Source organism: Dermacentor albipictus, chromosome 1 (assembly GCF_038994185.2).
Source record: "Dermacentor albipictus isolate Rhodes 1998 colony chromosome 1, USDA_Dalb.pri_finalv2, whole genome shotgun sequence".
Taxonomy (NCBI): Eukaryota; Metazoa; Arthropoda; class Arachnida; order Ixodida; family Ixodidae; genus Dermacentor; species Dermacentor albipictus.
This window is the reverse complement of record NC_091821.1, coordinates 459902923-459917464: the sequence shown is the minus strand read 5'-3', so window position 1 is coordinate 459917464 and position 14542 is coordinate 459902923. Positions and strand designations below refer to the sequence as shown.

The window sequence follows — 14542 nt, the reverse complement described above, 5'->3', positions numbered from 1 at the left end:
CGAAATTTCCGGAGCCCTCCACAACGCCGTGCCTCATAATCAGAAGGTGGTTTTGGCACGTAAAACCCCATAAGTATTAATTATCTGCTCTATCGTGACGGTAGCTGGCTGGACGAGTCGCTACATCTTCATATTTATTACACACAGCATACAATAAAAAAAAAGAAAACGACGCGCTCAAGACGCGCTCCTGACATAGTGTAGCAGCCAATGGCAATGCCAGTTTTGGTGCCGTTTCGCTGCTACAAGAGAACAGACGCTGGCTTGTTCGCTCAATGGGCCATATGATGTTTTCGCGCAAAAAAAAAAAGAATTACATGCTAGGCGCGGCTTTCGCAGTGACGCTGCTGGCTAGGTGAGGCAGTTTGTCGAGAGGGAATAACTGGCGAGTAGTCGAGATGAGCCGAGGTGAGACAAGAGATTGATATGAGTGCATTTGTTACAGGTTTAGGCAACTGTACAATGTAGATATAGAAGTTTGAAGAGTCAGACGATCCAGCAAAACATAAAGAAAGTCGACAGGTGTGCATGTAGTTATAGCCCACTTAGCTCACCCAGACTATGTCACCGACCGAACCGGGGCGCACCCCCCGGTTTTAGCAGGATGTATATCATCTAATATATCATCTAATAATCTAATATATCTAATACATCTATATATCATCTAATATATCATCGTCATCGAAGCGCACGAGAGGAACCTCATATACGCGTTTCTTAGCATTCGCACGCGCTGCCCACGACGCATCTAGCTGACCACGCACGGATATTGCGGTAGCGCCACCAGATTGCACAGTGTGTATGAATCGCAGTGCGGCAGTTGAGCACGGCTGCAATACACGCCTAAGCACGTGAAGCGCTTCGGCGGCGGCAGTATGGTGTACGCCTGCATTGCGTGCTAGCTAATCGCATTAACGTCGATATTCACCGTGAGATAGGTTCGGCGCAAGTTTTCTTTTACAGCACCAAATTAGCTGGAAAGACCCACGCAAGAAATAGCCTGGGGTCAAGAATCAAAATTTATGCTTTAAATGTGTTTTAAAGTGTAGTCCTGAAATTTCTTTCGTAAATAATGTAAGTGGAAATATATTTACTAAATAGTTACAAGCTAATTAGGAACCACAAAAGCAACAGTCGAGTTTTCTCCCGTATGCTGCTTCACTGTTTTTGCATACACAGGCGGCGACTATTAGCCCCGAGAACGAACTACAGGGGCGCTGCGAGCGCCGCTCGCGTGACGTCAGGGCACCCACTCGCGCCTGCCGTCTGCTACAGTTCGGGTGGCGTCCGGGCGCTTTCTGCGGTGCTTTCGTTTGTTCGCCCTCGTTCTCACTGCTTGTACACTTATGGCGATCACCTCAAGCATATTTTTATGTCTTCATTCGCGAACGTTTATTCAAAGAGATTATTTCTTATACGACAATGCAGTTCTTAAAGGCAACGCTACAGTGCCAGCCAAAGGAGCACAGACCAGCCCATTGCAGATTTTTCATGCGCGGATCGACAAACTCAAACACATGCCATACAAGAATCCAGTTATGATACCCTACCAGCCGTGGTGCAACAAGTATGTCACAAACGCTGTCTAGATATGATTTCTACAAAAGTTACATCGACTTTAATGCGCTAAGACATGTTTGCTCACGACGAGTGGTTCATTCCGCAATATTGAATTTTTTGCATTTCTTCACAAAAACGCTCGTCAGTAACACGAGGACTTAACTAACACTGCAGTTTAGATTCTACAAGCACCAGTTGCTTCTTGAACTGCTTGTCAAATTGATGGGGTTATTGACGTGTTTATTTTAGGTGCCCGTAATTTGACTTAAAGCTAATGAAGGCTTAGTGATATTTGCAGAATACGAAAAGGAATGTATCAATATATATTATCTTTCCCGTGCTACACGTTCAACTCACTTCGGAAATTTAGTGGTGCTGCTTACTGGAGGAATATACATGGCGAATCTGTTTGGTGAATTGACGCAGGCTGCTCGGCCCAAATTTTTTAGTGAAATATGCCTCTCTGGAGGCATATGGCCCTCTGGAGTGTGAGACGGAGACGCTCCTACCCTTATGAAAATAGATTTAGAGTTCCTTTAGAACTCCTAATGAGTTCCTATGGAGTCAAAAGGGACTCTATAGGAACTCGCGATCTATAGAGTCGTCTGCATAGAATCTCTATAAGAAGTCTATAGAAATCTTTCTATAGAAACAAGTCATTTCACACACAATAGATGTACTATAGAGGGTGTATTGACGTCCTATGTATTGAATTCTATAAAGTAATTTTTATAGAATGTCTTTAAAACTTCTAACGCGACCTGTCTATAGAATGGCTCTCCATTCGTTCTCTATAAATGTTCTATAGAGATTGTATTGATATCATATGTACTAAATTCTATAAAATAATGTCTATAGAAAGTTTTTAACACTTCTAGTGCGGCTTGTCTATAGACTGACTCTCCATTCACGCTCTATAAGCAGTCTATAGAGGGTTTATTGTCATCATATGTACAATATTCTATAAAATAATGTCTATAGAAAGTTTTTAACACTTCTAGTGCGGCTTGTCTATAGACTGACTCTCCATTCACGCTCTATAAGCAGTCTATAGAGGGTTTATTGTCATCATATGTACAATAATCTATAAAATAATGTCTATAGAAAGTTTTTAACACTTCTAATGCGGCTTGTCTATAGACTGACTCTCCATTCACCCTCCATAAATGTTCTATAGAGGTCGTATTGACATTTTATGTACCAACTTCTATAGAAAAAATTTTATAGAACGTTTTCGGAAACGTTTTATAGATGTCGTATTAACATCTTATGTGGCAAACTCTACAGAAAAATGTTAATAGAACCTTTTCATAACTTCTAATGCGGCCGGTCTATAGAATGGCTCTACATCCTCCATAAAAGTTCTATAGAGGTCGTGTTGACATCTTATGTACCAAATTCTATAGAAAAATTTATAGAACGTTTTCAGAACTTCTAATGCGGCCTGTCTCTAGACTGGCTCTCCATTCCCGTTCTAAAAATGTGCCATCATATGGCATACGTACTGAGTTCTGTAAAGGAACGTTTATAGGACATTAAAAAAGCTAAAGTGCGGCCTGTCTAAGAACGGCTCTATATTTTCACTCTATAAACAGTACCCAGTATCCAGTGCATCGCCGGATTATGGGTCCAGTGCCGCGCGCTGGATGTATGGGGCGCTGGGCAAGCGCGGCGTACTGGGAGGCGCTGGTTACTGGCGCAAAAAACAGCTCTAGTGCGTTAAATACGCGGTGCCTGGACACCGTATGTATTTTTTTGAATACAGAAAGCAACACATAGCGTTTTAGTGCAATATAAATCGAAAAAATGAACATGTAAAAACAGAAGCGCTCTGACCAGGATTCGATCGTCGTACCTACAGATGCCCAGCCCGGCTCATTACCGCTACGCCACGCCAGCATACTGACATGGGCGGATAATTTAGCATATCAAAATCGAGAAGCAGTTTTAGTTTCACAGAGAGAAGTCTTGCACAGACGTGGTAGATGCGCTATCGCCCAGCAACTAAAACTCACGCCTGTACCACAAAGAAAAATTTGCTCTCCGTATTCAATAGTGTGCTCGGAAGTGCCATAACATCGACTTTCACTTACGATTGCTGTTTTAACTTCGAAAAAAGTCCTAAATGAACCACCGACCCGGGACGCTGCATGAATGGGCTGTTACTGCCGATTTCGATAGCCGTTTCTTGTTCTCCACGCGAGGGGTACGCTATGTTTTCTTAGTTCAGTGATGCCTTTCAGTCTACGTCTGTCTAGTCATATATATTCGTCAGAGAAACGCAGGCTAGTGCTGGGAGCCTTCGGCGACAGCACATATACCTGCGTTTATGATGCGTCACATCGGCGCTCCTCACTTCTTGTGCTGACACTGTAGACACGAAAGAAATGCTTATTTAAAAGGACCGATGCGAAATCTGAAATATAAAGTAATTTATCCTTTTTAGACTTCTTGATTCTTGAGGTTAGACGCGCCGATAGCGTGCAGACGGACTCGGCGGATACGCTATGCCTAAGCTTCGATAGGGACTGATCTCGGCGCGGGTAGCTGGCGAAAGCTAAAACGTATTTGAGCCTCACAACTCTTTTTAGTACAATAGCGAAAGTGGAAGCGCACGAATCGCCTCAGCCTTGTTATCGGTGCGATAATATCAAGCAGCGGTAGGCTTCGAACTCGGGGTCCGTTCGAGCGCGTCTGAACGACTTCTGGATTTCATGTCCACTCCACAACACTGCGACAATGGCGATAACTCCCAGTAATACGTTACGTGCGAACTACTAAAAAAGCGGCGTCCTCTGCGTTTGCGTGGTTTCGTTCAAGAATTTAGCTATCCGCCCTGTCGAAAGGCAAAATGCAAAAAACGAAAGTGATTTTCAGTGTCACATGTGCAGGAATAAACAAGGCAGCTCACGCACCTTTATTCCATGCTGCGACACGAGATAGTTCTATGACCCTAAGATATGGCGTTATTTAGGACAAGAGACTAGTATCAAGCAATGAAATTGTATAAAGCATTTAATATTCAGCAGCGCTCGTCCTTGCATACTGGAGCCAGCGCGGCACAAACACAACCAGCGCCGTTTCCAATGCGAGCGTCTCTTCCAGTGTGACCCAGCTCTTATCCAGCGTTCTCACTGGTCTCGAGTGAGTCCCAGCGAGCGCCAGCGTACCCAGTGCGATCCAGTGCTTAAAAAAAAGAAAGAAAAAGAAAAAAGAAAAACGCATTGGCTTCACAATGGAAGGCATTGGAAGACGCTGGTTCTTGCAATCGGCATTTCATAGGTTTTTTACTATCAAGTAAGAGCATCGTTAAAAAGACACTCATTGACCAAGGCAAACATCACACTAATCGAAATTAGGAAAACCAAAGAAGTATAACGGAAGCGCGCATTGTGGTTTATATCGCATATGCAGGTAAATCGCAAATATGTATACCAAGAAACACTAAGCAAAACTGCGCCTAAGCAATCGCGTCATATCTATTTGCTGGCATGCAGTGACTGCAGCACTTGGGGCAGAAACAGATCGAACGCCGCCGCACATTTCTGGCACATACCACTCAAATGCGACAAATGCACGCTGCAGAAACTATTTTTTTTTTCTTCAAGGAATCTTGAAAAGTCACAGACCACATGAGCGCGATCCGCGCATGATAAACGCATCGCCACGAAAGCAAGATAGGGAACACATAAGCGTAACCTGTGCCTCACGGGTAAAATTAAAAATCATCGTATATACGTTGCTGTGCGACGGACACAAGCGCACGGAAACATCACACACTGCACATGTGTACATCCGAGGTTGTGTCGACAATTTCTGGGCTACATTTAAAACGCAGCAGGAAGTTACTTCAATGAGAAACGAAGTGAGGGCGCAGGCACTGCAGGTAACGGCTGCGCACAAAGTCAGTTAGGGTTTTAAGGCCAGTGACCGAGGTTGAAATCGTTAAAATCACACCGCAGCGATAGCTTACGCAGGGTAAATTGTCGAAATCTTGAAGGCCATGCTTTTTGCTGGCTACATGTGGCATAAGCGATTCAAAAGCAAGAATACTGCATGTAATTTATTTCTGCCCTAAACTATAGCACACACTATGAGCATGTCAATGTTTCTTCTTGTCTAGCAACATATGTATGTAGTTCGGCTCAAAGGCCGGCTCAAAACGGCACAAAACCTGCTGTAGTGGGTATTATTGTAGGAATAACGGAGGCCACAGCAGCCGCACTATCAAGGCTAAACCCCATTAGCGCGATTTTGTGCGCGACAGCGACGAGCGACGGGTTCGCGCGACGGATCGGGCCGTCGCTTGAACAGATCGCTCGGTCTTGTCGCGCGATCGCTCGGTTTTGCAAATCTAGAATTCGTCGCTCGTCGCCCGGAAGTGCTACGAGCGACTAGCCAATAGCGCAAAGCCGGAACTGGAGGTACATAACTCCAGTACTTCCGAGTGTCGCACGGAACGAGCAAACGATTGAATTTTTATACGTGCAAGGATAAGAACCTACTGCAAGACTTTCAGAAATATTTTATGCTGCTTTTTACAGTAAAATACATCAACTTAAGTTAATAAAGCACGCGTCACGCTAGTTTCGGCGCCTATATTGCTGCCCTCATACCGGCAACACTGGGGAGACGTCGCTCGAAGTCGTCGCTTGCATGGGGTGCAACTTGTAGGCGACGAGCGAACGCGACAACCATCCCCATCGCGTCGCTTGTCGCTGTCGCGTGCAATATCGCTTGCATGGGGTTTATACTTTATACAGACGGCGCTGGCGGCGCCGGTATATTCGTATTCAACGCGACAGGTAGAATACGAAGCTACGGCGTGTTGTTATTGCTCCGTCTTCAACAGTTGTTGTGCGAGCTGCATCAATGTGTTTGTTTGATCGTGTGTTATTAGGTTTGCTGTGATGAAATGAGACGTAGTTCGCGAGCACGAAAGTGCCAGAAGATGGCTTGAGTCTCGCTGTAAGCACGCCGTATGCGTGGCGCGCCAGCTAAATGTGGACCAACGATTTTCATGCCGTGGAGTGCGTTCCCTTTGTCTCCGCTTGTGTTCGTGGAAAGTTTGGTGGACGGCGCAAAGAAGTAATGCGTATTATTAGCGTGCCTCAGCTCGTCCACTACCCAGTGGCTTGTTTGCTGCAAGTAACATCGCAGACGCATCACTGGAAACTTGGAAAGTGCCTTTCGACCTCATCGTACTGTTGAAACAGTAAGCAATCGTGCTCGCCAACTACACGTGCGTTCATCCGTGTTGTGTGTGCTTCCCGTGTGTGTATAGAGTGCCTTGCGAACTTAGGAAGTGGAACACCCACGTCAATAGTGAACCCTGTGCTGATACTTGCTACGCGCTGGTTGTGAAAATTGTGTACACAACTCTATTGCCACAGTGCGGAATTGATAATCCTGATAAGCGTTTGCTTCCGCTGAGAAAAGTTTCGGAAATCGTGTTCACCTTGTGCAGCTGTGCGTGAGCTCCTGCTTGTCTGCTAAAGTTGCATAGTAACGACCCGTCTACCTCTTCATCGATTCTTTCTTCAATTACGTTTCCTCACTTATATATGCTTCGACGTTGTGCACAGTATCTGCTTACGAGGTTTTTGGCTAACGTACAGTTCTAGGGAAAAAATGAAAGCCAATCACAGCTTGCTACTAGTACAGCTTTATTTCCAAGACAAGATGTGTTGACATAACTGACTTAACTAAACATGACAGGGGAACGTTGCCTATACTAAGTAATGGAAAAAAAATTAAGATTAGATTGTAATCTGCTGCTGCGGCGCGTCCAAAAGTTTATTTGATGTAGAGGTCCCTATTGTCATGACATTCGATGATTTCAAGCATTTGCTCTCTTTCCACATTAGTGCAGACATTGTTTTCATGACTGTTTTAGGTGCTGATTGCATGTTTTCACGATATCACAGCTTTATTGTGCCACTGCTATAAGCTAACATAGAACTCATTTTGTAGTGGCGAGGCCGTGACCCACAACATAAACTACAAGATCGAGGAGCCCCCAGAAATGCAGACCCTGTGGATATATGGCTGCAGCAGCATGGCGTGTGATCTGGATGGCCATGTCAGGTGTGTATTAAATGTATGTGTTCCAAAAAGGGGGCTTGGTGTCATTCATGGTGAAGTTTGTCAACACATTACTTAATGCAGCTTACTAAAGAGACTAAATATTTATGCAACCTTATTGAATTTGCTACCTATTTGTGTGCATAGCCATTATGCCCACATTATTGTGTTCTGTATAAAACTATACCTAACCTTTCCTGATGTTTAGTATTTCTTTTGTGTAAGTTGCTTACCTGCAAGTGAAATATAATTTTTGCTTTGTACGTAGTGTATTTATGATTTTTTATTGTGGTTTTATTCTTTGAAAACTATTTCCTATGCTGTACCCGTTATTTGCATAATTTTTTTTCTGTTTGTGCTACAATCTCATGCAGTTTGCTGTGCATGTAGGAATTCGAAGTGTAGTTGGCTAAATATGTCACAGGTCTAAGTACGTAGTGTGCACACCATTGTTTATCATTGATATCTTTACAGTTACTTCTCTGTTCCCATAGTAACAGCCACTGCAAAATACACATCTGGCGAGCTTTAATTTCTTGAAAATTAATATGACGGTCAGTATTTACTATGCTGCATTTACTTCAGTAGTACATAGGCACAGACTGATATGGATACCTTGGACCTGCACAGGATGCCTTTTTTGTTCGTTGCATTAAACATAGGGGCTCACCCACATGTCTTACTATATATGTGGTATGCCTCATCGATTTCACTTGTCAATTTTTACGGTGGATGAAAACAGATGAACTATTGTAATCCAACATGAAGCCCCGTTGTGGAAATGTACGGCCAGGTTGGATGACCGTACTGGTCTTTTGAATTAAATATGGTGATCTCTTATACACATACGATACCGGCCAGTTTGCCCTATGTACGCTTGACCACATGTGAAAGGGATACAGTACACTGCCTGTGACACACACAACAAATTTGGTGGTATCTTTCACCGAGCAAGCCTCCCTTGCCTGCTTGCCTTTCTCAATTCTCTTGCACACTGCTGTGCATATAGGCACCCTGACAAGAAAGGCTTGCTTAGATACCACTAAATTTTCTTGTGTCTGTCAGGGGTAGTGTAGTCTATTCTTGTGATCATGTGTATATTTGGTCAAATGTACATGCAGCAGATTGGCCGGTGCTTCAACACGTGCCTAAGACAGCACCATAATTCACTCCCCGGATCGGTATGTTTGTCCCACTTGACCATGCACCAATGGGACTGGGGCTGCACGCCAGATTTAGACTGTTCATCTGTTTTGTTCAGCTGCGGCAACCAATTGACCAACGAATTCGCTGAGGAATGCCACATAAAAAGACTGGGTCACAATCTGTTTACTGAATTGTCTGCAACCTTCGTAGTAACAAATTTGTTTGTTGCAACTAGTTTTAGGCACGTTATTTCTTGTTAAATTTTCTGCTTGACCTACAGAGCAGTTACGCAATCAATTTTCAAAGCTACATGATTAGTATCATTTTTGTTTTCTGTTTTTCACATGCCATGTTGCAGGAAGGACCCTTTTTAATTAAAACTGAATTAACTTTTCAATTGCAATTGGGAAGTCTTATCATTGCGTTTAGGATACATATCAGTGCACATACCTGTACTAGATTAGAAACTAATTGTTTCAATAACTCAAAAAGCACAAATATACTGTGTCCATTGTATCTAACAGTGACACTGCAACTGTGTTCCAAATACCACAAATTGGCAGTTATCCATCATAATTTGCGAAAACAAGCTCCATGTGAGAAATTTATTATTGGCATATTAAGCATAGTACATACCAACTATGGCTAACAGCGGATGGAATATTAATTTTGTCTACCGCTCAGCAATAGAAGCCAGTAGGTCATTCCCTTCTTTTCAAAAGATTTGTTTCCTATGCACAGTGTGACGTCTGTATAGGACTCTTAGCTCATGGGGGTTCCTGCTTGCTTATGTTATAAATGGGGAATGTGTTGTCATTGCAAGATGAGATTAATGTGTGACTAGGCTGTTGTCGTTTGGAGATGCCTTTTGTCATCAGCAATGATATTCTACTGCCAGGCACATTGGTCCAGTGCTGATGTCACAGAATCTTGGGAAAGTAAAGATATTGTCAAAAGTGATTCTCAAAAGAACTGCCGCTGTTTGGCAGAGTGGTGGGCAGGTGGGGTGTTCTGCCACTTTTCTGTTATAATTTTTTTCTGAAATACTGAAATGAAACTTAGCATAATGCTACAACTATATATATATATCTGTGGCATGTTTGTGCCTGCTAATACATTATGGCTGAATGTTCATTACACCTTTTGAAAATTAATTTCAATTGTATTTTCCAGGCTCCAGCGTCGCCGTTACTAGACGGACCAAATGAGGCCAAAAACTAGCCTTTTCTCACTCCTTTCCTGGGAAGTGAAATAGCAGGTGATCATGTAAGAATGAACTTGAAACATATGAGCAGTAGCCAAAGCTCCATACAGGTCATGCTGGTGGTGGAATGATAAGACAAACCGCAATATTTATTTGTTTACTTATTCACTTAATATTTATTTATTCATATCTCGTGAATACTGTGCAGTTTTTCAGCAAGGAATCAGGTAAAATAAAGAAATATTATTGCATCAAAGTAAACATGTTATTTGGAAAAGCATAATTCACGTAGCACAGTACCATGATAAAACATTTTCAGACAACTAGTCTGCTTTTGATACGAATTCATGAAAACTGCAAATTTTGAAGAAACAGAGCAGTAAGGTTAACAAATCTTACAACTAAAAAATGAGATCACATTTCTGTTGGACCTAATACCATAATTTAATCTGTCAAATTAGAGATACCATATGCTGCTCTAATATACAATCACTAATATATGAGTTGATGCGCGAAACTCTCAAACATTGCAACAATTTCATGTAAGCTGTATATTCATATATAAAATTTGTTGACTTTAGACATAGCAGATGGAGTCTGCAGAACTGTGATATCTCTTTCTGGCACAGAGACGGGGATTAGTAAGCTTCGTAGTGTTATCATTCTTAAACCTGCCAAATAGTTCTTCCTGCAACAAGTTGAATTCTCAAATGCCACAAACTTAATTCAAATTAGTGCTGTGGTTGTCTCAAAAGTATTTCTGTATTTTGGACGTATTTGAGTAGGAAAATTTACAGAATTACCGACCTTGTGCTAGTTCTTTTTTATTTATTTACAGTTGCAAACTAAGTCCTTTTCCTTCAAGTTTTGCTATTTTCAGCAAATGTTAATAAAAATTGATGGTGTTAATGTAAAAACTATGATTTAAACATTTTTAAATGTATCAAACCTCATCACATTTGGTTCCATAGTCTTTCTTGGCAACTATTTTACTGTTCATGTGCATTACATAGGAGCTCCTGAGCTAAATCTCTTTTTTAGTCATTGCGTGTGTCGGTCTGGTTTGTATTTCTCACCCTAATTAGAATATTGGCTTTGATCTTAAAATTGTTTCCCTTACAACGAAATACAAGCTTTTAAACTTTGTACGATATATGCTGTACTGCTCTATGAAAACCACTGTTTGCCACATTTTTGCAGGGCCTGCCAGTGCTAATTTTACACATAAACATAGACTAAAATGCTGTGTGGTTTCGGTACATGGTGTACTTATCTGTGAAAGCCATTATTTGCCACATTTTTGCAGCGACTGCCAGTGTTATTTTTGCACTTAAACAGACTAAAATGCTGTGTCGTTTCGTCAGGCTGACACAACATTGCAGTGCACATTCATATCAGTCTATTTTCAGGCTTTAGTATCCAACCGTTCAATGTGCACTGCTGGAACAGGCACTCCTTTTGCAGTTTTAATGGTATGGTTTCTTGTCCTAGTCAAGCCTGTTATTGCCAGGTGTCAACTGTAATCACGTCTGCCACTGATTTTTTTACCTCATGTTTCGTGTGTTAGCACCACCAGCTTGACCTGAGAAGCATGTTGGCAGCTGCAGTTTGTGTGCTGCAAGTTCTAGTCTGAAGCGTGTATGTCACATATATGAATCATGTATCTAGTCTGAAGGGCAATAAACATTTCAAACTGAATACTTTGTGGTTGTAGCACCAATTATTTTGCCACTGCATTTACTGTAGTCCTTATTGCCTACAGTAGAACTTTGGTAAATTGCAAGTACTTTACACATATCGGCCTAGCTTTTATAGGCATTTGCTTGTAGGGACTCGAAAGCAACTGCATAGAAATATTCTATAGAATTTTGTCTTTAGCATCTCTAAAGCAACTCGATAGAAATATTCTATAGAATTTTGCCTTTAGCATCTCTAAAGCAACTCGATAGAAATATTCTATAGAAATTTGCCTTTGGCATCTCTAAAGAAACTCGATAGAAATATTCTATAGAAATTTGTCTTTAGCATCTATAAAGAAACTCGGTAGAAATATTCTATAGAAATTTGTCTTTAGCATCTCTAAAGAAACTCGATAGAAATATTCTATAGAAATTTGTCTTTAGCATCTCTAAAAAACTCGATAGAAATATTCTATAGAAATTTGTCTTTAGCATCTCTAAAGAAACTCGATAGAAATATTCTATAGAAAATTGTCTTTAGCATCTCTAAAGCAACTCGATAGAAATATTCTATAGAAATGCGTCTTTAGAGTTCCTATAAGGATGCGGTGGCCAAATAACTTTTGGAACTCTATAGGAAAATTCTATAGGCAATCAAAATAAACACAATAGAGTTGTATAGAGAAAATTCAAAAGAATTTCTAAAAGAACACATTAAAAATTTTTGTAAGGGTAGTCAGCGACGAGTTCTATGCTACAAAGCGGGACAAAAGCGCCTCTTCTGATGTGGTGTTACCTTAGAAATGTGCTGTAGAAAGTTCTACTGCGGTGTATATCGGTAATTATGAGCATGTAAATTACAGAAGTCGCAGTTAAACGCTTAGCGAAGTGCGTTTCCGCTACATTTCTTCTGGGCTCGGTGCGCACGCAAAGCCTTCTTGCGGCAAACACAGAAGAACCACTCCTCGCAATGTACGGCACTGCCCCGACAGCTGGCGCGTCAATCGCCCGTGCGACGCGGCTCCTCTTTCTGCTCACAGTGCGATTTCTAGGTGTAGAGTCCAATGCGTGACGCCTCTGACGTGTCGCTGCGCCGTAGCGCGTCCAGTGGGAAAGCGTTCCTTCGATGTGTGCCGTGCTGCTGGCGAGGAGTCATGCGTCTGCATGGTGCTCCCAAGCGAGATAGAGGACGATCCCATCGAGGCGTCAGCCCCATGATCGCGTAGGGATTCATGGCGCGTCGCGGCCCGGTTGTGCGTGCCGATCAGAACGTTTGGCTCGCGTAGATAGTTTCTCCCTCCGAGACACGGAGTTTTTGGTTCGTTGCGCTTGCTCAGGCGCACGTTTCGTCTTTGTGTAACTCAAGAGCATGCCGAGGAAAGGAGTGGGCGGTGCGAACGGGGTGCGATAACGCTATCGCGTTCCACTCATGAAGGCGAAGCCTAAACGTCATCCAATTTTGTTTTTGTGGTTGTGCGCAATAAAGCGCTTGTTGGTAATTCATAGCTTAGTTATAAGCAGTGCACTTGAAGAGTGACACTAATGATAATAATAATCATAATAACAAGACTAGCACAAACCACCCATTTGTTTCAGCGCTTCGTTCGTTCTGTGTGTCCGTGTTGTTTTCAAGTGCGCTGTTTAAAACTGCGTTATACTTAGAGGGAATGAAAGTAGTGATGCAAAGAAAATGTTACGTTTTTTGGTTCATTAGTTGCTGAATAACAATGGCTAAATATTCGTTTCTTGTCTTTTTAGCGGCGCTATTGAGACCCTCATAATGTATCGCTCCGTATCGTGCGTATGTTTGCGTGCGTGTTTGTATGTTCGTTTTTAATTATTTTTCTCTCTCACACCTTTCGCATCCCTTTGCCCCTCTGCCGCTACAAGGTAGGCAACCAGAGGTAATCTCAGGTTAATGTCCCTGTCTTTCCTTTGCCTCTCTCTAACATAATGTTTCCCCGCTGCAATCAAAACGCCAACGGTGAAAACAAACCTAGATTTGCAGACAACGAGGGCCATGTGACTTCTACCAAAAGCTTTACATTCGCGTATTACGAACCACGCACGAATTTTGCCAACATCATGGAAGAACCCAACACAAAGTTGTCATTGTGAGGAGGGAAGGGTGCATCTGTGCGTGATGCATGCGCAAAGATTCAAGAGCGTCAGATAATTAGTATTTGCGAAGGATTACTTAAGCGTGTACTGAAAAGCGTCATATAGCCATTATCAGCTATGTTTCGCCGTGTCACGGGAGAACTCTTTGTCACACCGAATTTACATTTGATGAAAGTCGGGCGCATGTTAAGTCCTGTCTTCTACTGCTCGTATGCGTGGATCATTTTGTCCTCGTTTATTTCACGTGACAATATCCATTCTAGTGATTGCCTGCGGTAACAATGCAAAATCGTTCTCGCTGGCCGCATCAGTTGGTGCAGGCTCCGCAGGGTGCGCCCTCGCCAACCGCCTCACGGCCGATGGCACAGCCAGCGTGCTGCTTCTCGAAGCCGGAGGACTGGAGGACGCCGCTGCGCGGGTTCCCTTCTTCTCAGTTGTTTTGCAGCGCACGAATATCGACTGGGACTACACCAGCGAACGACAGCACAACGCCAGCTTATCCGTAGACGATCAGGTGAGTTCTCGATTTGTCCTTGTGTGAATAGAGTAAGAGAGGAAGGTTGTTTCTATAGAGAAGAGCGCTTTACGCATATATTTTCTCACGCTCGGCACTCTGGCAGCATGACACTCGGCTTGTGGAAAATGTCCAAGACCTGAACGCTGACACCGCGAATGCGCGAATAGGTCATCGATAGATCGTGACAGCTGTCGACTGCCTCACACGGTACGCATCGACCGCTGATCATCT

The 14542-nt window shown here is 42.7% G+C and overlaps 1 protein-coding gene across 1 annotated transcript in view; it reads left to right on the top strand.

Moving 5' to 3' along the window:
• LOC135902828 (4-pyridoxate dehydrogenase-like) overlaps positions 1–14542 on the top strand; it is a 151549-nt gene that overhangs the window by 31710 nt on the left and 105297 nt on the right. Inside the window, exon 2 of the mRNA XM_070531356.1 lies at positions 14106–14308. Coding sequence (XP_070387457.1) covers positions 14106–14308 — 203 coding nt within the window. The remainder of the gene's footprint in view (positions 1–14105; positions 14309–14542) is intronic.